The sequence below is a fragment of the Triturus cristatus genome, chromosome 10, assembly GCF_964204655.1.
Source record: "Triturus cristatus chromosome 10, aTriCri1.1, whole genome shotgun sequence".
NCBI lineage: Eukaryota > Metazoa > Chordata > Amphibia > Caudata > Salamandridae > Triturus > Triturus cristatus.
In genome coordinates this window covers 763,215,368-763,241,816 of record NC_140593.1, presented here as the reverse complement: position 1 = coordinate 763,241,816, position 26,449 = coordinate 763,215,368, and the positions used below count along the sequence as shown (strand labels likewise).

Genomic DNA, 26,449 nt, shown 5'->3' with positions numbered 1-26,449 from the left:
GTGTCTGCTTGTGTAAGGGGTGTGTGTGACAGGGCCTGCTGGTGCGTGTAGTGTGATTTGTCACTGGGGCTCCCAGGTGATGTAGCTGTCCCCCCATGGAGCATGCTGCCATGACAGTGAGTGTGAGTTCCTGTCCTAGATATCTGACCTTGTTGTCTTGGTGTTTGTGTTTGCACTGGTCACAGGAGGGCCTTGTGCTGCCTACACCCAGGCAGAGTGTGAGCTATCTTGTCAGTACTTTACCAATCCCTGTGCATTGTGCATGGTGCATGGGTATGTACCTGGGCCATATGGGATGAGGGCAATTGTGTCTGATTAGGAGTTCAACAATGTGTTTTGTGCCACCCACCCTCCCAGCATACTGGACATCCATTCTTGGGTTAGTGCTTCGTGTAGCATGGGACATAGCATGGCCTTGCTTTCTCAATGGAGCATACACATATTAGTGGCATTAGCGTTATTTTTTACTGTGGTTCTAGCCGGTGAGGGCTTGGGGGTAGTTGCGTGCATTTTGTGTAGTTGGGGTGTTGATGCCATTACCCCCATGTTACCTAAGTTGTTTGTGTACTCCCCAGGCTCTGGAAGTCCTTGCAGTCCATGTACTCCCACCGGCGGAAGCAGGGCCATCACCTTCTCCTCCCAGGGATGGAAATGTACTGGTCTGCGGGGCGCACCACCTCCAGTGATGTTGCTCTGGGCGTAGTCATCATTCATTTTGCGCTTGACCGCCCTCCGCAGATCGTACCACCTGGCTTGGTATTCATTCCTGGTCCTTCTGATGGGTGCAACAGCATTCACCCTATCGACAATCCTCTGCCACAGGCGTGATTTTTCAGCTATGCTGGTCTGTCTGACCAATGTTCCAAACAGCTGTGGCTCGACTCTGATGACTTCATTGACAAGGATCTCCAGCTCCTCCCTTGTGAACTTTGGATTCTTGTCTGTGGGCATGGTGTGGGGTGAGGGTGTGGATAGTTGTGGGTGTGTGGGTCTGAATGTGACGGTGTGGGTGTGAATGTGAAGAGGGGGTATGTGTGAAGGAGGTTGTGTGACGGTGTATATGTTAAGGTGGATGGGTGCAGTTGTTGGTGTGTGCTCTCTAGCTGCAGTGAGTCTGTTGCAAAGGCTCATGGTTTGTGTGTGTGGGCCCTTTTTATTGGTCCATTTGTGGGTGGGCCTCAGTTTGAATTTTTGGTGGGTGTGTTATAAGGGGTGGTTGTGAGTTTGCCCCTCTGTTTGCATGTTTGGATGTGTCCAGGTCAGTCATTTCCATTTTTAGTGTACTGTATACGTGTTTTGTGGTGTTGTGCGAGTCGAATAGACCCTCCTTGTGCTGTTTTACAGTGTCCGTGGTTCAGTACAGTACAGGCGTACGAGTCGTACAGGCACACACCCCCATGCGTTGTGTATGTACGGTGCGTACACGGCCATTGCATATGTACGGTGCGTACACCGCCATTGCTATGTACGGTGTGTACACCGCCATTGCATATGTACGGTGCGTACACCGCCATTGCTATGTACGGTGCGTACACCGCCATTGCTATGTACGGTGCGTACTACAACATTGGTGCGTACAACAACATTGCGTATGTGCGCCACGTACACCGCAATTGCTATGTACGGTGCGTACACCGCCATTGCTATGTATGGTGCGTAATACAACATTGGTGCGTACAACATTGAGTATGTACGGTGCGTACACCGACATTGCATATGTACAAGTCATTCCCCGTGTACGGGACGTTTTCCGTATGATTCGTAAATCGGAAAGCCGGTCCGGATCGTACTTGTACGCTCGGACTGTCTTTTTACAATTCGTACGGAAAAGTGTCCGGGTCCGTCTCGTACAACTTTTCCCGCTACGATTCGTATGGATCGGGCTGATCCGTATGTATTTCTTCCCGTACGAATCGTACTTCACAGGTCGGACGTGACTTGTGCGATTCGTACGGAAAAAAATACGGATACGAGTCGTACGGGAAAAAAAATACAGGATCGGAATCGACCCCTATGTGTGTTGCGATATCATGAATAACAAACCCGAAGAAGGTAGCAGCAAAATAGAGGTTCAACAATCCCCAAATATCCCGCCCCACCCAAGAACACTGGGTGATTATGTTTTGCAGGAGACAAATTAATCTTCTATACTTCTTTGGTTCAAATTTGGGACCACACAAAACACAGATCTCTCCAACAAATGTGTTAACCTCCAGAGTTATCCCACCATTATTATTATTTCCTGAGATTTATTGGGCACCTCTGCAGCAGATGCCTTAACCCCTAAAATATTTTAAAATGCAGACTTTGCAACTAATTAAACAGAACAGATCTACTACCATGTGTCTCCTTGTCGCCAGTTTCTTTGTTGCAGGGTTTTTTAAAAATGTGTTAGTTGAGGCCCAGATTTTGCGCCAGGATTGCCACACTTTTTTGGCACAAACCTGACTTTAAATCTCATTTGTTACTTATCATAATGCACTTAAATGTACTAATGATACACCTTATAAACATATGTGTGAGATCTTAGTATCTGATGTCACTTCTTGTGATGTCACTTCCAGTAAGGTCACGTCCTGTGATGCCACGTGAAATGTCACGCGTCGAGACATCATGTGCTGTGATGGCGCATCATGATGTCACTTGCTTACTGCCTAACTTGGTCAGTCTCACCACTTCTTTATATAGGACTTGTGTCCTGCCAACCCCTCACCAAGGTGCACCAATGGATTACAAAAGCTGAGGAGCGTCACTTTGATTTGCCCAATACAGCTCCTCTCATCAAATGCAGGAGTCTTGTAGGAGGGCTCACCTGAGGTGGTACTGCTTCCTGAAGCTTCTGGAGCTCTCTCTGGAGAGTTGTGTACAAAGCAGAGCTCTGAACAGAAGTGCATTTGCAAATCTGGTGCTAGCCCTTCCCACCCAGTCTGACATGATTTAGCCTGCTGCAAGTGAGACCGCAACTTGGCCTCCAAATTCCATTTGAAGTCTGTAATCTTCCCCTCTTCTTATCACATTGCTTGACAACGCCAATGTTGTTCGCCTCACTCCAGCAGCTGGACTCCTTCCCTCCTCCACCTCACTACATTGCCTTCTCCTCAGCAGCCTCTTTTCAATATGTTCTTCTCTTATCCTCCTCTCTGTGTTCCTCCCGGAGAGCTCTGCAACCCTCCACTCGGAGGTGTGCGTTGCAGAAGGAGGCGGGCACAGGAGGGGTGACTGCAGCAGGAGGAAACGACTACTCACGAGAATGGACGGGGGAATGTAACCACGAGGGCGGGGACTACGAGGAGAGGGCGGGCGGGCGAGGGCACAAGGGGCGCGGCTTGCTTGCACAGCTTCCCGGCTCAGCCTCCCCTCTTGTCTGAAAACTGCGAGTTACGGGCTGTAGCAGTGCGGGCAGAGCGAGCAGCCTGTCTGTGCAGGTCATGCTGGGAACGCGAAGGTAATGGCTGCCTCCTATTGCTCCAATACATAACTGCACCATCTCTGGACCCCGGGCCCGCGGATTCCGGAGAACCGGTCGCCCTGCAATCTGGCCTCCTTCTCTCCCGTGCTGTTCCGAAGAGCAGTCACCATGATCGATAGCTGCAAAAAACAACAGCAGCACCAGCAGCAGGACTTCCAGGACATCTTACCTGCCGAGGATTTCGAAGCAATCATGAAAGACAAGGAATGCCTTGATCTGAACAGCCAGAAAAGTCTGAAGGAAGGTCAGTGATTGGACGGGGGGCGCGAGGGCAAGCCATGCAGACATGACTTCAGCCTGGGCTGAAAATCCCGTGCATTAGACGGTGTCTGTCTGCCCCTGCTGCACATTCCTGCCCGCAGCGCACCCACCCCACCCCTGCCCAGACCTGAGCAGATAAACCAGCCACACCCGGATCCGATGGCAGCAGCCGGGGGGCACGTCAATGTTTTCTGTAAAACCACATGACAAACATGCCCTTCTCAAAACATTTAACAATATGGTTGCTTTTCTGCACACACACACACACGATCAATACACAAACCCCAGGGCTGTCCTAAACAACTTTTGCTTTGTGAGGTAAAATCGATCCATACTATGAATTAAATTACTGTTCTCAACATCTGTTGTAAAGGAAGTGGGCACCATATGTACAGCCCATGCAATATACATTGGGTAGTCGCTTTATTCTTTCAGAAACCTGTTGTGTTTTAAAATTAATGCTCAGGTCGCACAATTTGCCTTTTAGTTTCCACCACGTCTGTTTAAGCGGCTCCTTCATCCTTAAGTGATTATTGTTTCATGACTCTGCACTAACAGCTGTGATTAAAATGCCTGTCCCAACCAAGCTCAGTCTACTGTGCGCGAGTCAAGAAATCAGTATTATATTCTGTTTTCTCTTGGGGAATATATTTTTTTTGCTAATTTGTAATATCGGTTTCTCGGTTTTTGCAGGAAGTGTTATGCTGTAGCCTGGTGCCGCCTTGCAGCATTCTAGTTTCTGTCTGCTCTCTGCTGACGGAGCGCTTGTAAACACAAAAAAACTGTAAGGTGTGGTTAAGTACAGCAACAGTTCAGCCGCACCAATTGTTCTGTGAAGACTTCCCCCACCCCCCTCACCTGGCCACTCTAGGGCAGGAAACCCGCTTTTCGGGCCTGTTTTTATTTTTCATGATCAAATCATAAACCCACTTAAGAGCGGATGTAGTATTCTTTCTAAAGTCAGAGCGGAAGTACTCTTAGTTACCTTTAAAACAATTGGCGACGATGACCTCATCTGGAAACTTACGGAAAGTTTCACAATACAGGGCACACGGGCACTGCACCAGTCGGTTCGCCGTGTCTATGTTTGCATTGTCGCTTTCACAAGTGCCTCTTGTCTAGAATTCGTGAGGTATGCCAACGTCCAAGTTCTACAGGGCGAGGCAAAGAAATGAACATGTATATTTATTAATGTAGTTTAAGAAGGGATATGTTAAGGCGCCTCATATCGCAACAGCATCTCTGCGTCCGGGTTTCTCGTCAAGTTTTTTGGTTTAAAAACTAATTTACTACTGGCTTTGGGAGTTTTTTTTGACTATTTGAACTACATATGCAAAATTAAAAAAAAAAATCCAACATTTGAATAATGCATAATTTTAACGATCCACAGATGCCCTTTTCACACTGCTTGAGTCACAGATGGACAAGGAAAGCCAATATTGGTGGTGCGTGTCTGCACTAGTGAAGTCAACGTAGCTGGTAAATGTGTTTTCCACGGTGATTTGCGGTTCCATTCATAAGATGGTGTGCTGTGGACGTCCACCACTTGATAAGTAAACCACACGTGTTTCACTTGACACTATTTTGGATGCTTTCATTTAGCCTCGCACATTTGTCAGTGCACAATGAAATCACCAGTGCAACCTGTCCTAAATAAAAGTGTGGGTTCTGGCACTTTTATAATTTTGATTTCAGAGATAAAAACATCGGTTATTAAGACCTTCACTAAATGTGCGCTGCTATATAAAAGGTTAGTATCGCCATTCACATTGGAAGTGTTTTTTAGTTGTTTTCCAGCTCCCAGCCCTTTTAATTTTGTTAAATGGCATTAAAAGATATTTTTCATTACAGACACTGTGCTTCGTGGTTGTCGTTCATGTTATGATGTGCTTTATGCCTGAGGTGTACAAGGCTGAAGCAAAGGCAATTACATTGCTGAGCAACAGCACATGACATCACGATTTTGAATAAAAGCAGCCTTTCTGAATCCAAGGCACATCTGAAAGCCGCCTTCTCTCAAGCGCTGAAGAAATATACCAACATAAAGCATCATACAGTTTTTCTATAGGTCTCGAGTCAGGGATCACAGCCAAGGCTTGTCACACTTACACAGTTTTATTGAATAGATCCCACCATTGCCATTATCGTTGGTGATTGATTGGCAGCTTTTTGGCATTTCCCTTTGTCATCGAGCACGTTAGCCCATTTGGTTTCCTATGGTCTGAAGCATTGTGTTTCCACGTCATGTGAAGGTTTTGACCATCACAAATTTGGAACATTGGATCATGCCAAACATGTATTCAGCCATTAGTCTCTTTTTTTAAAATGCTTTTTTAATTTCTATAAATAGTTAAAGCATAATTGTATAGACATATGTAATGATAAATGCCTGTCAAATCACAAATAAGTATGATGCTACAATCATCATGTCAATGATTTGCCAAATTAGCATTGCATGGATCTGGTGTGAAAATAAAAAATACATGCACCAGGAAGTGCAGATTGCATACCAAACATATACAGGGTTCTCTCCAGAGCCACATAGAAGACTGGACCATAAAGATCACACTGGGCAATGTGGATTAAAATCATTCAATCAACATCAGTCACAATCTCGGATACAATTTCTTAAATTATTTTGCAGACTTAATGGCTTTTTTTAGAACAAGCTTGTCTGAAAGACTGAGTCCTTCCACTTAATTGTGGCAGATGACATGCTTTTATGTCAGTTATGATTATATGTTCATGAGGCACAGCAGTCATTGCTGCTGCATGTAGCATTGTTTGAGGAAGTGGAAGGTATAGGAATTTGGTGCAATGCAAGCAGAATTCCAAAGATCTGATTTTATCTCAAAATATAGCTTTCAAATAGTTGTCTTACATGAACAGCAAATACCTTCTTCATCTAGATTTTCTGACAAAGTGTGATAGGCCTTTGGATGCCAAACCTATTCCACTGTTATTTTTTAGGTCTCGCCTGACCCAGCGCATGTGCTGGCCTGGCGAGACTTTTTGTGAGGGCTTAAAAAAATGCTACCATGGCCAGCCTAGAGCAACAGTGCATGTGGTCGGGCGCGCGCCGCGCTTGATCGTGATCATTTTCACTTTCGCGGCCGCACTGCCGCTTTGATGTTCTCCGTGAGCCACTGCTTGTTGTATTTTGTAATTATTCTTACATTTTGAATAATCCTCATGGTTTTGACCTTTAGATTTTTCCTGCAAAGGTTTTAGTTGTTCATGGGCCCTCGTCCTCTGGACTCACATGGTCCTATTCTGCGCATCAGCACTTTACATTGAATTGTGAAAGCATCAACAGGGGCAAGGCATGGTGAAAGGATACAACCACAGTGAATCTGTTTGATGGATTTATGCAGATTAAGCTTACCTTCTAAATGGTAACTGTACAGGTTGCAGAAGAACCATCTGTCCCAACATTACATTCAGGGACCTCAATATCAGGGCCAGAATCTCAGTAATGACAGGGATAAAGGACAGTGTAAAAGAGGCTATCAGTATCAGTGCCTCCAGCGACCTACAAGTGAATGCAGCAGTATTTGATGAACGAGGCCCCCACCCACCAATCAACATCCAGCACTGCCAAAGCAAAACTACAACTGCACCACGCTGCATTCAAATATGGAATAATAACTATATTTGTGTAAAATGCCGGGTTGGTATCAGGGTGTGGATAGAAACTGGACAAAGGCACGTCGAGCACATAGAACTCAGTTCTAACAGGATAGGAACACTGGACTGCCTGGTCATAATCTAGGCCAATGATAAAGTTGCTTTTTAATTAGACCCCAGTAGAACTCTGAGGCATGTGGACCGTGCAGCCAATGAGATGGAAATGTAGGCCTAGAAGGTTCAAATTATGTGCATTCGGCTGAAAAAGGAAATAGGGTAAATCAATAAAACGAAATTCGTTTTATATATTTATATGTGTACTTTTCCTGAAAACCTCCGCAATCCATAGTTTACTACCCCCACCCAGCCCCCCCCTCACCACAACCTCACACAATCACACCCAACCACCCACACACAACCACACATACACAACCACACACACAACCACACACACACAACCACACACACACAACCACACACACACAACCACACACAACCACACACAACCCCACACACAACCCCACACACAATTACATGCACAACCACACACACAACCACACACCCACAACCACACACACAACCACACACACAACCACACACACCCACACACACAACCACACACACAACCACACACAATCAACACACACACACACACACAACCACACCAGGCATTGGCATAGTCAATAAGTCTCGCCTTTGGGACCTTATAAGTGTTTAGCCACGCAACAGTTGATGTGGTTGCACCAAGGATATTGTGCTGCATAACTAAATACTTAGAAGGTCCCAAAAGCGAGACCTCTTGGCTATGCCAATGCTTGTTATTTCTAGTGCCCAATAAGACTGTCTTACTCCTCCTTTTCCTCCATAAATGTGACCTGTGCAATTGGAGCCCTATGTTGGGTGATATGCCTACGGCCGTGCAGTTGTCACTCCTTAGCCTTTAAAAATAGTGATGAATGTCCAATCGTATCTGAGTCGTTGGTGGTTTTCTAAATGGTTCTCAACAACTAGAGGCAAGCATTGCATTTGACTTCAAATGAGGGTTTGTGTTCTTACCTTTCCGCTCATGATCCACGTTCCCTAGTGGAGATTGGTGAGGGTTAGCATGGAGCTAGGATGCTTCTGAGTCATTGAACCTTGGCTTGAAGTTGCGGAGTTTGACTTCGGTTTGGGGACTTCTGTGGACCTGTCCTTGAATGTGGTGCTAGTTTTTCTGATCACAATCAGTCCTACTAGGCCTAGGTCTCTATTAGTATTGGAGGTGGTGTCATACCTTACTTGTGTGCGTTTTCTATCATTCTTGCATTCTGATTTGTATCTGTTCTGATGTTGTGTACCCTGAGGGGCTAAGTTCTCTTTAGAGGAAGGTGTTTTCAATATCTGTAATGAGGACAACACTAAGGGACACTGCCGTGTGAGACTGTTTGACCAAATCATCTTGTTCCTCCAATGTAGCATAGGGCTTCATTTGATAAGATCTTGTTCGATCAATCTGTTTGGGTCACTCTCGAGTACATGAGGAATTATGTACATTTTCCCCCAGTGAACAGAGCGCAATTGGTTGTTTTTAAAGTGTTTGGAATACTTCAAATTGCAAATATTTCAAGGAGTGCAAATTGCATTTGTGTCACCATTATGAGCCCACTTGAGGCTTAGATGGGTATCTGGAAAAATATATCCAAGACATCCAACATGTGTTGCTCAGAATTTAGATGACTTTAGAAATACACTAACGGGGATGTTCCTTCAGTTTTGTGCAATTTTGACTTCAGTTGTTCTGGGAATGCCAGTTTATGTAGTCTTAGAGACAAGGCAAATTTGATGTGGATCATTGCATGTAACATTGAGGATTGCATTACTCTTGGAGTGTTTTTTAATGGAGCATTGACTTTGTGTCAGTGGTGTCCTGTATCAATAAGTTCGGCTCTTTGGTATGACAATACAGCTCCTGTGTAGTATGACTGCATAACATGTCAATGTAAGTTCTTCGTTAACCCATTTGAATGCTTACTGGTCTTCAATATCAGTGTCTACACGAAGTGTCATGGGTTTATCACATGCCTCCGTCATTGTTGTTTCTTCTCCAGAAACCCTTCTTGTAGGTTAGGTTCATCGGCACATGTTCTGCAATTTCGTGTTGCAACACTTTTGCTTATGTCAAACGGCTACAAAGAATTTGATAAATTCGCCTGCGTGAGGAGGACGAGTTAATGTTTTGGAAAAGGAATAACTGGTGATATAAATAGAGGGATCAAACTTCTTCTGATGCTTTTTAATTCTTTTATGATATTCCGACATTTGAATTGCCCATTTTTTAACCCATTGCAACGTTTTGCTGTTTTACTAACTTTTTTTATGTAATAGTTCACATTGCACTTCTGCCATTTCCAAGTACTGCAGCTGGTGGGTTTTGCTGTTACCGAGAATATCAACTGCAGAATGATGGATGACTTGCCTGGCAGTTGAACTTGTTGTCTTCAGATCACATCAAATATCTTCGATGAGTGGAGTGGATGTTTCAACCGATATATAAATCAGGGGTGCGTTCAAATTCTAGCAATTACAGATTAATTGCACTTATAGATGTGAAGGCCAAAATGTACACTTCAAACCTGCTGACTGATCTAGAGGATTGGGTGACCAGCACAAATGTAATCCCTAAAACTCAAACTGTATTTCGCGCAGGAACGAGCACCCTAACAAACCTATCAGCAGTTACTCTCTTGGCCGACCAAGCCATTACAAAATCAAGCTTTCTTTATGCATGTTTTATAGATCTTAAAGCTGCCTTTAATAAGGTTCCTTGAACAACGCTATGGAAAAAATGGAAAGCTGGGGAGTACCCACAAAACTCCTCGAGGCAATCATCAACGTCTCTTCAAGAACATGGGTCCAAATCAAATTAGGAGATGGTCGAAGTGTTAGTATCAAAATACCAACTACCAATAGCTTACAACAGGGGTGTGTTCTGGCCACCTGTTTGTTTAACATTTACACAGCGAATTTAGAGAACCATCTGTGCCAAGCACAAGGAGATCCCCCAAAATTGGGAAATGAACCAGTAGCAAGCCTGCAATATGCTGCCGATATCGTCTTGGTCAGCAAAATGCCTCGAGGCTTACAGCGGATGATCACTCAGTTAGTAGACTACATAGCTACCGCTCAATTGGAACTCAATTATCAAAAAACAAAAGTCATGTGCTTCTCATGCTCTCACAAAAGACAACTCAGATTCACCTGGACTGCAAACAGTAACATTCTGGACAGGTCGCAACCTACAAATATCTTGGGGTTTCACTTGATCCGCACCTTAACTACAAGCATTATTTGGCATCATGGCAAGTGAGAGGAAACCAATTGCTCTTAGGATTTAAAATCTTGCACAAAAAAAACTACTCAGTGACTATTCAACAAACTATTTGCTGAAGGTCATAGCAGCAAAATTCATACCTTCAATCTCCTACGGCTCAGAACTGCACCAGGCTTGAACACCTCCCAATCCAGATTTTTCAAGAAAATATTCTCAATCCCACAATGCACATCACAAGCTCACATCAGGTTGGAGTTGTTCTAAAAAAACAGATTCCGGCAAGACAAGGCACTTTAATAAAATTTTTACTGGCGAATGAGGGCAGCAGAGGTAAACTCCCTTGTCCGCAATAGATGGCTGGAAATTGAGGAACAACCTAGTCTAAAGAACTCAGTTCAATCGGTGTTACTGCAATCACTCTCATCTAAAGTTAGAAAGGCTTGTCACACAATACCTGCTTACTCGGAGTTCAACAAATAACTAACAAAGCCATTAGTCGGCAATCACTGCTAATAGACAAAGCAATCTTGACCAATAATAGCCATGCCTGGGTGGTGTATTGGAACACTTTTCAGGGTCAAAAAAGCTCAACCTGATGTTAATTGAGGCTCGGAGTTTATCCATCTAAACATCTAACCCCAAAATAGAAACGGACCTGGCCAACCCTGGAATGCCGCTTTTGAGGTCACGGTAATGAATCATTACATCACCTACTTTGTACTTGTCCGACTCTTTTACCGCTTCGGAACACACTATTACGGCCAATACTGAAGCAATAACAAATAAGAACTTGCAGATCCACAGCTATAAAATCATTAGGAGGAGCAACAGTCCAGTTGGCATGCAAGGCTGTGAAGTTTCTCAGCCTAGCAGCAAAGGAGTTAGAAAAAAGAGATAGATGAATTTAGTCGGCCGATTAGGGACATTTGATTTTCCTGTTCATTCTAGAAAAAGTCTAGGAATTGCAACATGACATGTAAAATTGTGCTTCCAACCCAGCTGGAGGCACACAAAGACAGCAACTTTACAGGTCAAGAGGATTCAACTGAATAGAAAACGAAACACAAAGAAGCGAACCCTCCAAAGAGAAAGCCTCAAGCATAAAAGACCCAAAGAAAAAAATACAGATCCCACGCAGAGACACAGACTACTATTTCACAGGGATCTTGTCCTGACCGGACAGACTTTTGACAGTCAACAATAACATTGTACCAGCACTTTACTCTTTACTTACGTTATGGCATAACTTGCTTCAGGTTGGCTTTGATATAATGTTTGACTGTGTGCGGTTGGCAGAATTCTCATCTGTTAGATGTCTTATCCACTGACCTCAGGGCTGGTATCCTTAGGCTCTTATGAAGTCATAGGGAGCTGCTGTACTTTCAGATTTATATTTTATATTAACAACATTGGAATGTAATATTTTAAATTAGTACAAATGTGCCATGATTTTAATGACCCCTCTGAAAGTATTGAATCCTGCTTTTATGATTTTAAATGAAATCAAATAAAGCATATTAAAAAAAAAAGAGTGGATAGCGGATTGCCACAGGTTGTTAGTAGTTCTTGATTGTCCTTTACGATGGTGGTGGATGTACTAAGCAAACACATCTAATGATGCCTCTAGGCCCATGCTGCAGTTAGACTTTACTTTTCTCTGTGGGAAAAAGCCTGTTATGCTTTGGTTAGGCTTCTTCTGGCATGATACATGACTCCTGGCCAGGTTTGTGCTGTGCTAATATAGTAACTATCCCCACCAAATTGACATCCCCTGTAAAATAATTGCATAGATTGGAGTCAAAGTAGATGTGTGAGTTGGTGATGCCACCTCATCTTTTATGTTGTGCCGCACACTTATACATGCGTAGGATTACTTGAACTATCTTCTTTGTTATGTCAATTTATTAAGCTTGTGATGTCCTTGATGTGACTGGAGCAGTAGCTCGCCATCTCCAGAAATAATTAAAAATCCACCGTTGTCTACATTTGTGGGTGTATTTCCTAATACATTAACATTTATTGCGTCCACTTGCATACTTTTTCAGAAAACATGTGTCTAATGAATATATTTGGTGTCAGTCCCAGCAGCTTGTAAGGCTGTAAGCATAGTCTTGTGGCAAGAACATTGGCTTCCTTGTCTTTGTATTACTTAATATGCCATTAATGTAGTTGAAGCAGTTTTGCATTGACCAAACGGCCATCCTGATGATATACTCTGTTTCAATTTCCAGTTCAGCTTCTTGAAAACATTTGTACAAGACAAGCTTGAAAAATAAATATTCCCCATTGAGACTGCTGTAATTAATGTGTAGATCGCAGTGCCTCTCGCTCGTTGGACCTGTAGTTGGATCAGTAATGCTGGTATCAACAATGCTATTGATCTCTTTCCATGGATCAGTGTCAGAGTGTGTTGTTTTATGAAAAAACTTTATTAATGTGGAGCTTGATTTGGTTTTCTCAGTCCTCAGAGTTGTTATAGAAATTTTCTCCTGATTGTTTGGCTGTTAGGTAAATTGAAGGTCATTATCATAAGCCATGGGGGCTACACTGTGGTATTGTTGAGGGCACAGCTTCTGGGAACGTCTTTCTTCAATATGTGATGATACGTAAAAAAATAATCAACGTTTTAAAAAGTAATATCGAGCAGTTCTGTTAAATTATTCTCAGACGTATAGTGTCATCATTTCCAAACTTGAGACATTTGAACATATGACCAATTTCTGTAGCGGTGCAGTGAAATCATCTAATGATTCATCCGGAATTTGACAGGCAGTATTGGACCTATAACTCATGCAGTCAGCCTGGTGCTGCTGGTCAATCTCTTGTTAAAGCATGCAGTAAGTCCTTTTTAAGATTTTGCTTTCTTTTGAGGGAATGTAATAAATAGTTTCTCACCGTCGACTACACTGAACTTGACTAACAGCACCATTGTTCACAAAGGTTTTTGCATGTGGTACACAATTTGTCAAATTAGTGTAGTCCCTGTTGAAGTGTTACACTGCAGACACACCCAAAGGTGCAGATTGGCTGAACATGGCGTATCTCTTATCTTAGTGTCCTGGCATGGTGGTAAATGGAGAAAAATTAGCTTTAATGGGGTGGACGTAGAAGGAAGGAGAGACATGCAACTTTGGTCAAGCTGTCTTCAGCACCTTTGTGGATGGTTGTTTTGCTACCAAAGTTTCATATCTTTGCTGGACCAAAACTAACCATACTGGTCTACGTGTTCAACTGGTACAGCCGCCTCATTCCTTGACTTATCTCTGGACACAACAGTCGTTCGCCGCGGTCTCGTTTGTAAACAGCATTAGACATTTATGAGCAAATAAATTCAGTCAGCTTTGCATAAAGCGGTTCAAAGAATTCCAGAGACCAATCTACATACAAGGATATTTAATTAACAAAGTACAATGTAAAAAAAGTTGCTCAGTCCTCAAAGTGATCATACAGTGAGGAAACAATTAATGGTGAATTTAGATGTGTATGTACAGTAGCAAACAACCCAGTGTCGTGAAATAAGGTATTATTATAAATCACTCAGCTATACCCCTCAGCAAATAAGACGAGACCCAGTTTGTACGTTATAGTGTCAACGTTTTGATCCTGTTTCTCATTTTCAGGACCATCTTCAGGGCAAAATTGGGGGCATGAATTGCTTTGAGAGCAAATCTTGGTATAGGCTGGTCACATTTGAGCTTAGTGATAATTTGAAATTCCGGACTACCATGAAAAACGCTCTTCTGCATCAGTCAGCAGTGCAACTGTGACTGTCTGAATAGGAATTCAGAGTTATGTACCGAAGTATCAGCAGAATTACAGTGCCAGATACTCATCGTTAAGGCTCTTGTAATGACAATCATTACAAACACAGAAAAAGACTCTGAATAGCCTATTGATTACCAGTGTGCTGACAAGGAAGTAGAAGTCAGCATCAATGTTGGGTGTACAGGCCTGCAGCACCAACCTCATAATGGCTACTTGTTACCTTCCAGTGAAGAAGATCATGTCAGGGAGAGCACAGGGTTCTTGGTCAACCCAAGATGGCTGCCATTTCAGGGTGGTTGCCTCTCGATGTCACACAAAGCCCAGCAGCTGTTTCAGTCTCACTGGTTCTTGCATCAGGAGAAGTGGTAAGACAGCACTTACAAGCTGCAGCTGTCCATATGCCAATGTGATGTAGCACAGACAGTTCATTGGCTGCAACTGGCTACTTGAGGGGGCCCACAGCCAGTAGCATGCAGTATGCAACGGTACCAGAGACTTCTGCATTGTATGAGGAGGTCTGATAAATGGATGATTAAGAATGATCCTTTAACATCCCTATATTTTAACCTAGCCTCCCTGTTTCCCAAATGCAGCGGAAAGGATATTTGCACATTTAAGGCGCACAAGAATGCGTCTTGCAATGAAAAGAAGAGGTTTTTGTATTTTGCTTGAAAGTCAGATCTTTTATCAGGCACCTTATCTCTCTCTCTTCGCAAGTGACTTTCCATTTCCGGAGTTTTACATCAGTGTCAAGGCATTTTTGGAGTTTCCCATTAGTCAATAGGGGGCCATTTCTGATATGTATCTCTTTACATGAAACTTCATTGGTTGGTTTAACTCGTGAGAATTTTTTTCTCGAAGTGTCACACATTTGACAGTTGACTGTCAATTATTATACAGAATCAGTAGAAATGCCACATGTGAGCAATCTGAAAATGTGGCAGCTATGGAAAAGGGTTCATTATGCCCCTGGTCCCGCTCTCTGTCAGCAACATTTATTTATAGATTTGTAGTTGAAAGCAAACTTAACGCCTTCAGTAATAACGAGACCAGGCCAGTAGAGGGTGCCATACATCAAGTTTTCTCTTTCGTTCGAATGCAATATATTTTTTATTATTTAGAAACATTTGCTTATAGTACCTGGCAAAAACGAAAGACCTCTCAAAAACATATAACAAGCCGGTTCACCCATGCACAAAGCCATGTATGCATGTTTTGCTCTAAACTAGGGCTGTGGTTTCTACTTGACTGGGAGTGAATTCACCCATGGCTGGTTAGTATTAGTGTTAACGTTGATGCTGGACGTCCTCTGCATTGTTGTTCTTGGCCTGTCAGCAGCTATGTTGATGGCCAGAATGAAAGTCTGGATTCTGATTTTATGAGCATCTCAGTCTTGGCATGCTATAACTGGAATCACCACAGAGCTCAAGACGGCTACACTGTATTAGATCACATGCTGGTATGTGGATGTACCAGATGGTAACAGTCCAGTGATTCCGATGCAGTGCTCCAGACTTTGGCGAGCTAAGTCTGAGCTGTCACACCAGCACTGGATGCACTGCATTCAGAGCTGGAGAGGGCAAGAGAATGCCACATCTGGACTAGTGGGGCTCAGCAGGAAAGGTGGTACCACAACGATGGCAAGAAGACCATGGTAGATAACAGCTGGTATGATAGTTCGCTTAGTTAACTGCTTGCTGCTGACGCCTGGTGTGATCTGCAGGTCATGAGATTGAACCCAGGCATTGCCAGCTCAGCTTTTACTGTTTCTGAAGCTGAATCTTTGCATACAATTAAATTGGATAACAGTCACACCTGCCATTTTCATTGTTAAAAAATAGCTACATGTGTAGTATGATGTGGTATATAATGAATACATTGTTGTTATTGAGAGGAATAAATACATTGTTGATCACGGGAAAGTAAGCCACGAGTTGGAGCAAGGTTACAGAACACAAGAGGCCACAGGTGTCTTCCCTTATAACACAATTTCCACACACCATCCGCGTGTTTCATTGTCCACATTAATTCTGCAGCATCAGGTTTGACTGTATAGGTACAGGCCTCGGGCTGGCTACTCTAGGTCATTTGGCAAGGGAGTAGCTTTGGAATAAGTGTGACTAGAAGTGTCCCTTCTCTCGAAGGACTCATGATGCAAGATTTTGCCATAATTTCTATTATCAAGCTATAACACCAATTGGGTCCTGTATGTATATATTTCATATTTTTAGCATGCTGAGTGAGTGTAACTATATTTTATGGTAAGAGTGATAGCAGGGAGTTTAGTTCCTTGGTCCTGAAGAAAAGCTATGGGGTATGGCTTGAAACACGTAGACCCATAGAAAATCAGGGAAATTATTACCTTGAGTCTCACTTTCTCCATTTTAACCATACCTACTAGAGGTCCAAATAAAGAAAATGTTACCTACTAGGCAGATGTTTTTGATTCACAAACATATGATATCCCCACTCCTATCTCACCAATTGTTCATCATATAAATATATATATATATTATCTACTGGCAGTCGCCAGTAGGTAGTTATAGTTAGGACCTATTATCCATGGGAAATCCGCAACATTCTATTTGGAATAACTTTGGCGCCGGTTGACGAATCTTCACGAAATTTTCAAAACTGGTGGGGCGCTCCGGTCCGCACCTATCCTGAAAGTCTCGGGGTGATTCGTCAAGCAGGGGCCGAGAAGAAAGGGAGGTCCCAAAACATGTTTTCCCCATGCAATTTTCCATAGGAACCTTTAATCGCAGCTACAGCCCGAACTGCTGAACGGAATTACACCAAATTTAGCAAAAAGGTAGCCCTTGGTTCAGAGTCGTGCCTTTTGGTTAAATGGTGTAAATCCGTTCAGTAGTTCCTGAGAAAATCAAAAGTAAAATAACATGTATATCTGGGTGGAGCCTAACCACACATCTCATCGTGAGATCTGATTGGCTGTCAGCTCTTCATCCAAGAAGTGTTGCCAGCCATCTTAGGACCAATATACATGATAGCACCTCATTAAAAAGCATTGCTGTTAATAGAAGGTTTTAAGACTTTAGTTACATTATAAATGATTTGTTGATGGTACCATACTAATTTTAGGAATTGTGGTGTGTTCTAAGGTGATTTTACCATTTGAAAAAGCCTTCTGCTGGAATATCATGAATCATGTTTGAGAGAACTTTTTTCTCATGCTTTTCCCACAGAGGTTTGGAAGGTGATCTATAAGCTAAACTGAGAGCATATTTTCTGTAAATTCACATTATCTTTCTCAGTCAAGTGCGAATGAAGTCTGACATTCTCAGTAAAACATGTACATCCAACAAGGAAAGAGACTGTCAGTTGATTCCTTTGTGTTCTACTGCAGCTTCCCAGAGTGTTCTAAAGAACAACTAGAGCGCTAACAGTCCTACTTATGACAAATGTATTGCACACCTGAAGCCATCTTGATTGGAATAAAGTGGTAACTCTTAAAACATTTAATTTAAAAAGGAACAACATGAGGGGGTTCATTTTGCCATAGAAAGTATGATTAGTGCTGCAGAAAGAAAAATTAGGGCACATTTTGAGTGACTTCTCAAATCCTCTTCTATTTCATTAAAAAATTCTGACATGCAGACTGAAACATGCACTTTCAATACCAACAGCAGACGTCCCTGGTGAGCAGTAGCTTTACTACAGTGATCTAATGAGCAACTAGAGTGCTAACATTCTGAATTTATGGCAAATGTGTGACACATCTGAATGCCTTCTTGATGGAATCAAAGTAAAAAACTGGAAGTATTTCCTACTGAGGAGACTGTAGTAAATGAGGAAATTAGGAAACTTCATAACAAATAAGTCTCCCAAGATGGCCACCAGAGACAAAAGAGCCCAAATGTAGCACATATAACACCCAGATGTAGCCTAAGTATAGCCCAATGACAGAATGTCCCAGAGTGTTCTAAAGAACAACTAGAGCGCTAACAGTCTTACTTATGATAAAAGTATGGCACACCTGAAGCCATCTTGATTGGAATAAAGTGGTAACACTTAAAACATTTAATTTGCAAAGGAACAAAATGAGGGGGTTCATTTTGCCATAGAAATTATGATTAGTGCTGCAGAAAGAAAAATTAGGGCACATTTTGACTTCTCAGATCCTCTTCTATTTCATTAAAAAATTCTGACATGCAGACTGAAACATGCACTTTGAATACCAGCAGCAGACTTCCCTGGTGAGCAGTAGCTTTACTACAGTGATCTAGTGAGCAACTAGAGTGCTAACATTCAGAATTTATGGCAAATGTGTGACACATCTGAATGCCTTCTTGATGGAATCAAAGTAAAAAACTGAAAGCATTTCCTACTGAGGAGACTGCAGTAAATGAGGAAATTAGGAAACTTCATAACAAATAAATCTCCCAAGATGGCCACCAGAGACAAAAGAGCCCAAATGCAGCACAAATATCACCCAGATGTGCCCACATGTAGCCCAATGACAGAAGTGTGCAAAACACTTTTTATTTTTGTGTTTTTGCAGTTTTATATAGTGCAGACTTGTCAGGTATTGGAGTGCTTTACATGAGCATTGGTTACATCACACAAGAACAAGTTCATGTTGGTTGTAGACATGGGGAGATGAAGTGATTTGACCAGAATCACAGAATGTCGAGCTGAAGCAGAAACTCCAACCTGGTTTCCCAGTTGCAAAGTCTGCAGCTCTGGAAGTAACACCACATCCTCTCCCCTAAGTGCAAAATTTAATCAAGTGGTCACCTGGATAAAAAAACATAAAGATAGCAAATAATTTAAAAGTGCTTTTTCGCTATTTGAAAACTCAGAAAATATGTCCTCATTTTAGTTTTTTAGAGCACTAACCATAATTATGATGCAAATAAAACCCTGTAGTTTCTAAAGGAAATGCCCTAGGTATTACAGTTTTGATTACATCAAGATGACGTCAGGCGTTCCACACTTTTGTAATAAATATAGAATGTTAGCAATCTAGTTGTTCATTAGGATACTGTTGAGAGACAGAGGCCAGGGGCACGGACTCTGAAAATTGAAGGCAGGTAGGAGGGTGCAGAGGCAACAATTTGACCTAACTGGGCAGGCAGGAAGGGCAGTGGCAGCACAATAGACTATGGAGGGCAGTGGAAAGGGGGGCAGGGGCAACAAACCAACAATACAGGACTGGCAAGAGAGGCTGTGTCAATACAATAGACCATTGTGGGCAGAAGGAAGAGGCAGTGGTAGTACAACCATACATGCCAACAGACCCAATTCAGCCAGGAAACGTCCAATGTTTTTAAGCTCAAATGGGCTTTATTTGATCTTTCTCCTGTCTACAATCTCCTCTTTTTCAATGTAACTCAAAGGGGAAATTCAATACCCCAGTTTTTTTTCAAAATCTCCCTCTTACCAAGTTCAAAATGTTCGCAAGTATGGTACATTGGATCATGGAAGGCAGGAGGAATTGGGGTACAGACATGGACTTGGATAACAGAGGACAGGAAGGACATGGAGAGGTGCACCAAACTGACCCTACAGGGCAGGCATCAGGGTTTGCAGCAGCACAATACACCACACAGGGCATGCAGGACAGGAGTGCAGCACAACAATCCATAGAAAACAATAGGGAGGGGACAGGACCGTGCTCATGGACAACAGAGAACAGAGGGGAAAGAGGAAATGGTAGCTAGCTGACCATAATGGACAGACAGGAGAGAAAGCTGCAGCATAACAGACCATAAAGGGCCGGAGGGACGGATCAGGGGCATTACAATGCAACAGACAAGCCAGGAGGGAGGGAATAGGGATCTGCACATGGAAACAGAGGGCTGGGGGCAAGGGAGCAGGGCAGGAGCAGCAAGATGACCATGGAGGTCAGGCAGGATTGGCACTAGAAGCAAGACACACCATGGAGAGCACAGAAGACCATGCATGGCAAGCTGGAGGGTTAGTGGCAGCACAATGGCTATGATGGGCAAGAAGGCGGGTGCAGGGGCATGCACAAAGGACCATGGAGGATTGCAGGGAGGGTCAGGACCTGGGCACAGACAAGAGAGTTCAGAGGAAGGGGCTTTCCAACAGACCACGCGGGGCAGGCAGGAGGAGCAGTTGAAGCACAACAGACCAGGGAGGGCAGAAGGGTGTGGCAGTAAAATGGACCATGGAGGACAGGAGGAAGGGGATAGGGGCATGGAATGTGGACAGGCAGGGTGGAGGTGGCAGGGGCAGGTTACAGTCATCTGACAATGCTAGGCAGGTGGGAGGGGAGTGGCAGCTCAACAGAACACTCAGAGTAGATAGGAGTGGCAGGTCCATGGAACATGGTGGGCAAAAAGGATGGAGCACGGGCATGCACAGAGACATCGGAGGGCAGGGGGAAGGAGAATAGGGGCAGCAAGCTAAGCACAGGCTAAGTAGGAGGTCAATGATGGGGCATAGAATTAGGCAATGGAGGGCAGGAGGAGTGGACTGGTACATCATGTTAAATGGAGGGCAGTGGCAGCACATCAGACATGGCAGGAGGGAGGAGGCTAGTCCATGGATTCAGACAACAGAGGATAGGGAGGAGGTGGATGGGGCAGCAAGCTAACTGTTCAGAGAAGGCGGGTATTAAGAACTTTATTGTTTTTAAAATGTGTGTCTGAGCAAACTACTTAAAATATGAACAAGTATGCAGCATAATCTCACTTTTACTCAGGAAGAAGAGGACGTTTGTGACTGTGACTCCGGGCTCACATGGCAGAAACACCCCCTGACCCTCCACCCCCCATCGCAAAATGTAATGCCTGTGAAAAGGTTAGGTGGACGCAGTGTTATTTAGAACATAGTCCTGAGATCACGATTGAAAATGAAAACTAGATATAGCATATGGTATAAACTATGCACCAAAAAGTGTGATATAAGATGAACCGGGGCGTGAAATATAATATGCAATACATTGTGCGCAATGACAGATTCATTGGAGAGCGTGATATAGCACAGGCACTAGCGCGTGCTATGCGATATGCGCCTTGGAGTGTAATATGCACAGGGCAGTGTTGTGTAATCTAACTAGTCTCTAAAGTTGTAATATAAAATATGTGCTGGGTAGTGTAACGTTGCATATGCACTGTGACAAAGATATGGATCCCAGATTGTAATATGTGTGGCATAGCGCTGTGCGTTATAACATAGGCATCGAGGAAGGCACGTTAGATGGGGCAATATAACCCGTGCGAAGGCAAGTGTGGCATGACATATTCACGGGGTGTTGTTACAGTGCACATGGGCTAGAGAGTGTCATTGCATATGCACTAGCTGGTGGAACACAACACAGAGGTGTGTGGCACTCGGCGGGCACTGGTGGGTGTAACACAGCATTGGGCTCAGCCAGGAGCATGCTGTGACTCTCAATTGAGGTTTGTCTCATTTCCAGAGAGTAAAATAAAAAGTATTACACATCCGGCGGTGGATGTGTGTTTTATTAACCGTGAGGGGGTTTCTTGCATAGTTTGGTCGAATTTTTGTCGAATCCCGTTTGAATGGCTTGGTGTGCTTGTGTATCAAATGTGCCCGTCAATAGCTACCCCTGTTTGTATAAATAAACGACAAGGGTGTCTACTTGGAGAGTACCCACCGGCGGGGGCGCCGGGATTAGGCACGGTAGGGCTTCAGACACGTCAGAGCTTCACTAGCGGTGTAAATACATTCCACGTGGATTCATTGTATGCATAGTCGCCTTTTAATGAATATCACGCAAATCGTCATGGTGATAGGTACATACGGTTTGTCCAGCATGTCCTAGGTGTTTCTATAAATATATATTTTTTAAAATAATAAAAAACAAAGGCCGGCCCCGGGGGATGGGGTCCCTGGGGCCATAAGTGCCCTGAGGAGGGGGGCAACGCAGCCCCCCTCCTAAAGATTTGTTTTTTTTAAAAGGCCATGACCCGGGGGTTGTTGTCCCCGGGGCTGATTAAGGCCTTGGGAGGGCCAAATTAATTTTTTTCAACAAAAAAATTAGGGTGCAGGCCCTGGGGGATGGGGTCCCCAGGGCCAATAAATTAGAAAAAGAAGAGGGGCCACACAGCCCTCCTTCTTAAAAAAATAAAATAATTAAAAGACCGGCATCGCGCCGGAGGCCACGCCCCCTCCTTGCAGCACTCTGCAAACGCACCCCCTGGCCAGTTGTAAGTTGGGGAATTAATTTCCCTTCAATACTGAGGGTCCCTGAGGGCCAACTAGCCCAACAGGTATCTCCAGTATGCGCCAGGGAGCTGCGTTGCAGACAGGTGTTCTGAGACCACGCCCCTTTTTACACCTCCCTGCAACGCAGCTCTGTGGTGCTTACTGGAGGTACCTAGTGGGCTAGTTTGTCCCTAGGGACCCTTAGGATTCAAGGGGACTTAATCTCTCAACTTAGAACGGCCACAGGGCGCGTTTACACAGTGGTGAAGGGAGGGGACGGGGCCTGAGGTGACGTGTGCAAACATGCCCTGTGGCGCATTTTAAGTTGGGGAAATAATTCCCTTTCAATCCTGAGGGACCCTGGGGGCCAACTAGCCCACCAGGTGCTTCCAGTAAGCGCCACTGCTCTGCGTTGCAGAAAGGTGGTGAAGGCCGTTCCACTTTTTACACCTCTCTGCAACGCAGCTCTGTGGCGCTTACTGGAGGTACCTAGTGGGCTAGTTGGACCCTAGGGACCCTCAGGATTCAAATGAACTTAATCTCCCAACTAAAAACGGCCACAGGGCGTGTTTACACAGTGGGGAAGGGAGGGGACGGGGCCTGAGGTGACATGTGCAAACAAGCCCTGTGGCGCGTTTTAAGTTGGGGAAATAATTCCCCTTCAATCCTGAGGGACCCTGGGGGCCAACTAGCCCACCAGGTGATTCCAGTAAGCGCCACTGCGCTGCGTTGCAGGGAGGTGGTCTAGGCCGTGCCCCTTTTTACATCTCTCTGCAACGCAGCTCTGTGGCGCTTACTGGAGGTACCTAGTGGTCTAGTTGGACCCTAGGGACCCTCAGGATTCAAGGGGACTTAATCTCCCAATTTAAAACGGCCACAGGGCGTGTTTACACAGTGGGGAAGGGAGGGGACGGGGCCTGAGGTGACGTTTGCAAACACACCCTGTGGCGCGTTTTAAGAGGTAGTTTTAATCCCCTGCCCTATTATATACTAGGGGCTTACAGAGGAGGTCATGCTAATCACAGGGGGACCCCAACGCATAATGTTCCCTAGTGTATGTAGGTGTTTTCACTGTATTCTAAGTGTCTTTTAACATAGCACTGGCTCTAGGACTGGTTAGTCAGACTCAGTTACCACCAGTATCCGTCTGAAAAAGTTGAGGGTACAGGATGATTTTGCAACAAGGCTTCTTTCTGCTCTTCTGTTTGTTCTTTCTGCACGTTATCCTTCTTCCTGCACTTTTCTTCGTCTTTGAGGACTTCTGTTGCTTCTTTCTGCATTTCTTTTTTTTTTCTTTCTGTGCGTTTTTTCTTCTTTCTTCACATGTCCTATCTCTGTAGGCATAGTTAGAAATTAGCATTTAAAAAAAAACCTTTGAAATTCACTGAAAAAACCATAGGTTTCAGGCACGTTATAGTTTGGAATTAGCATTTAAAAAACCTTAGAAATTCACTGAAAAAACCATAGGTTTCAGGGGCGTTATAGTTAGCTGGACTTTTTACTCGTACAAAACCATTGAAATTCCCCCATTATAGTTAGTTCAGCTAACTATAACTCGCGCGCCCGCAATGCACCGCTGATGACGTCACATATTACATCACTCATGACATGGTCAGTGACATCACTCATACATCTCCCTGTAGCTTCCTCTGCCTTCCTTTTATATCTAAACCATAAAGGTGGACACAGGAAGATGCGCGTTCATTTCCGGGTCCCTCACTGGTAGCTGACAGACAGATGCACAAGGCTGCTGCAGGGAGTAAAGGGAAGCATTGCTGCATTCGGGTGTGCAAACATCGCAAACTGGCAGGGGGTTCAAATGCTCACATCTGATGGATCAGAATGCAGCCAGGGCTCTTGTTCTAATTTTTTGCTTTGCACGAGGGGCAGGTCACTCCAGTGTGCGGTTAATAATTGTTATTTGTGTTGCTGTCGTGTACTTCGGTGAGACTGCAGCTATTGAAACCTTTTTCCTAAGATTTCTGTGCAAAGAGCAACAGTGATTCCCATATCCTGGTGTAATTCTCTAAAAGCCTAATTCACTCGCTACAAACGGACTTCGCAGACTCCTTCCTCGCTGCCAAGTCTTGAAACGACCTCCCCCTCCACCTATGCACGTCCCCCTCCTTGAGGGAATTCAGGAAGTAGTTTAAGACCTGGCTCTTCGACTTCCACCTCTCTCCGCATGAGGATCGCTCAAAACCCACAGTGCCCGGAGACCCACTGCAGTGACAAGCCTTGATGATTGATTGATTCTAAGGTGCCAGGTACCTCCACACCCCATGAACATGTAGATAACCAATACTCGGGGCATCCGTAACTCTCCGGGGAAGAGTTACCTGGCATTACGTGTGGGATCCTGAGGGTCTTCGGAGAAATTAACAATGATTAGAATTCCGATCCTGATCCCCCTGGTTATTCCCCATCCCACCACTTTGGAATTACACCCAGAGAGTCTGCGGGTGAAATATTCCCAATCTGTGGCGCTACCGTGGATTTTGTAATCCAAATCTGGATTACCTGGCCTTCGAAATGATGGACAGTGCATATGTGCAATAAACAAGGATTTGAAATCCATGTACATGTTTTGGGCAACAAGTTCTCATCCATGTCGCTTATCATAACTATATTTGCATAGTACATAAACTGTAGATATAGAGGTGATTTTTTTATCTATGTGTGTTCTGCTATAAACATTCCTAATTTTACTACCATTCCGTTATTTTTTTAGAAAAAGCAGCCTCAATTTGTGCGAGTGGCAAGTTGTTTCATGCATCGCAAAAGCTAATTTTGCGATCGCAAATGGACGTTTTTTGCGATTCGCACTGTTTGCGATCGCAAAAAGCTTTGATGCATGTGCCTGATAATGTTTTCTAATACATGTGGAGGTGTAGTCCATAAGAGGTTCTTTTTGTTTTTTGACTTATATCAGAAGGAGGACTAGCCCATCTGGTCTCTCTCTTTTTCCTCTACCGCCCCCTATTGCTCTAGAAGTGTATTGGTACAACTACTATGAAATGATTCAGAACTATTTTTTGAAGACTTACTGGAGAAGAGCTATAAACCTGATTTCAGAGGTTTGTGTGCTCTACAGCAAGAAGTAGCCTTGTGCATAATAGGCACTTGAAAACTTCTGGATGTGAAAGCACTGCTGCATATCTGTGTATTCTTCTAATCGGAAAGAAATGAGAACTGAGCATGATATGAGTGGTCATTATGTCTGCTTGTCACTACGAACGTGTATGGAAAATGCTGTCTAACCAGTACAGCGCAGACCAGGTAAAGAGTATCCAGATTGTATCCTGCAAAAGGGCTGCAAAGTGGAGTCCATTGATAGTGTAAGTTTGTCATTTTAACTAGATATATTGGAATAGTGGGTCTTCGAAATGGGCACACAGCTACTTTACCTCCTCTGTGATGTCAGATGCAATGTTGTGTGTGACTGTATATGTCTGAATACAGCATTCTAGCTCGCTGCCACTCCATTGTCTTCAGCGGAGCTCTCAACTACCAATTGGCTATCATTGTGAAATTCTCTCTTTTCCTCTTTTGTTTTGATTTGGTTTGTCAGAAATGCGGAATAACTTTACCTTGAGTTGTCCATCCATTTTGTGAAGCTACATTCTTTTGGAAAAAAATAATATTTACACTCCAAAGCTTTATAATTCATTATAATCTCAACACTGGATGGCCTCTTTAATTACATTCAGAGTGAAGGCTCTAAAGTCGTCAGGGATATTTTTGGGAACCCACAACTACCTGGTCTAGAAATTGAACATTTTAGGTGGGCAACAGACCTGCAAGAGCAACTTTCTTCTTGAAACATCAGGATTTAAGAAGCAAACACTCAATCCTTTTTG

At 43.8% G+C, this 26,449-nt stretch overlaps 1 protein-coding gene across 4 annotated transcripts in view; it reads left to right on the top strand.

Annotated features, from left to right (window-relative positions):
• The first annotated feature begins 3,362 nt into the window (after window positions 1-3,362).
• The window catches only part of MRTFB (myocardin related transcription factor B), a 275,157-nt gene continuing 252,070 nt past the window's right edge, over window positions 3,363-26,449 (top strand). For 3 of the 4 annotated variants that reach the window (XM_085628295.1, XM_085628294.1, XM_085628293.1), the window contains exon 1: window positions 3,363-3,713. In XM_085628295.1, the coding sequence (XP_085484421.1) occupies window positions 3,578-3,713 (136 nt within the window). In that variant the 5' untranslated portion in view covers window positions 3,363-3,577. The remainder of the gene's footprint in view (window positions 3,714-26,449) is intronic. The other variant, XM_085628296.1, reaches the window with a different exon arrangement.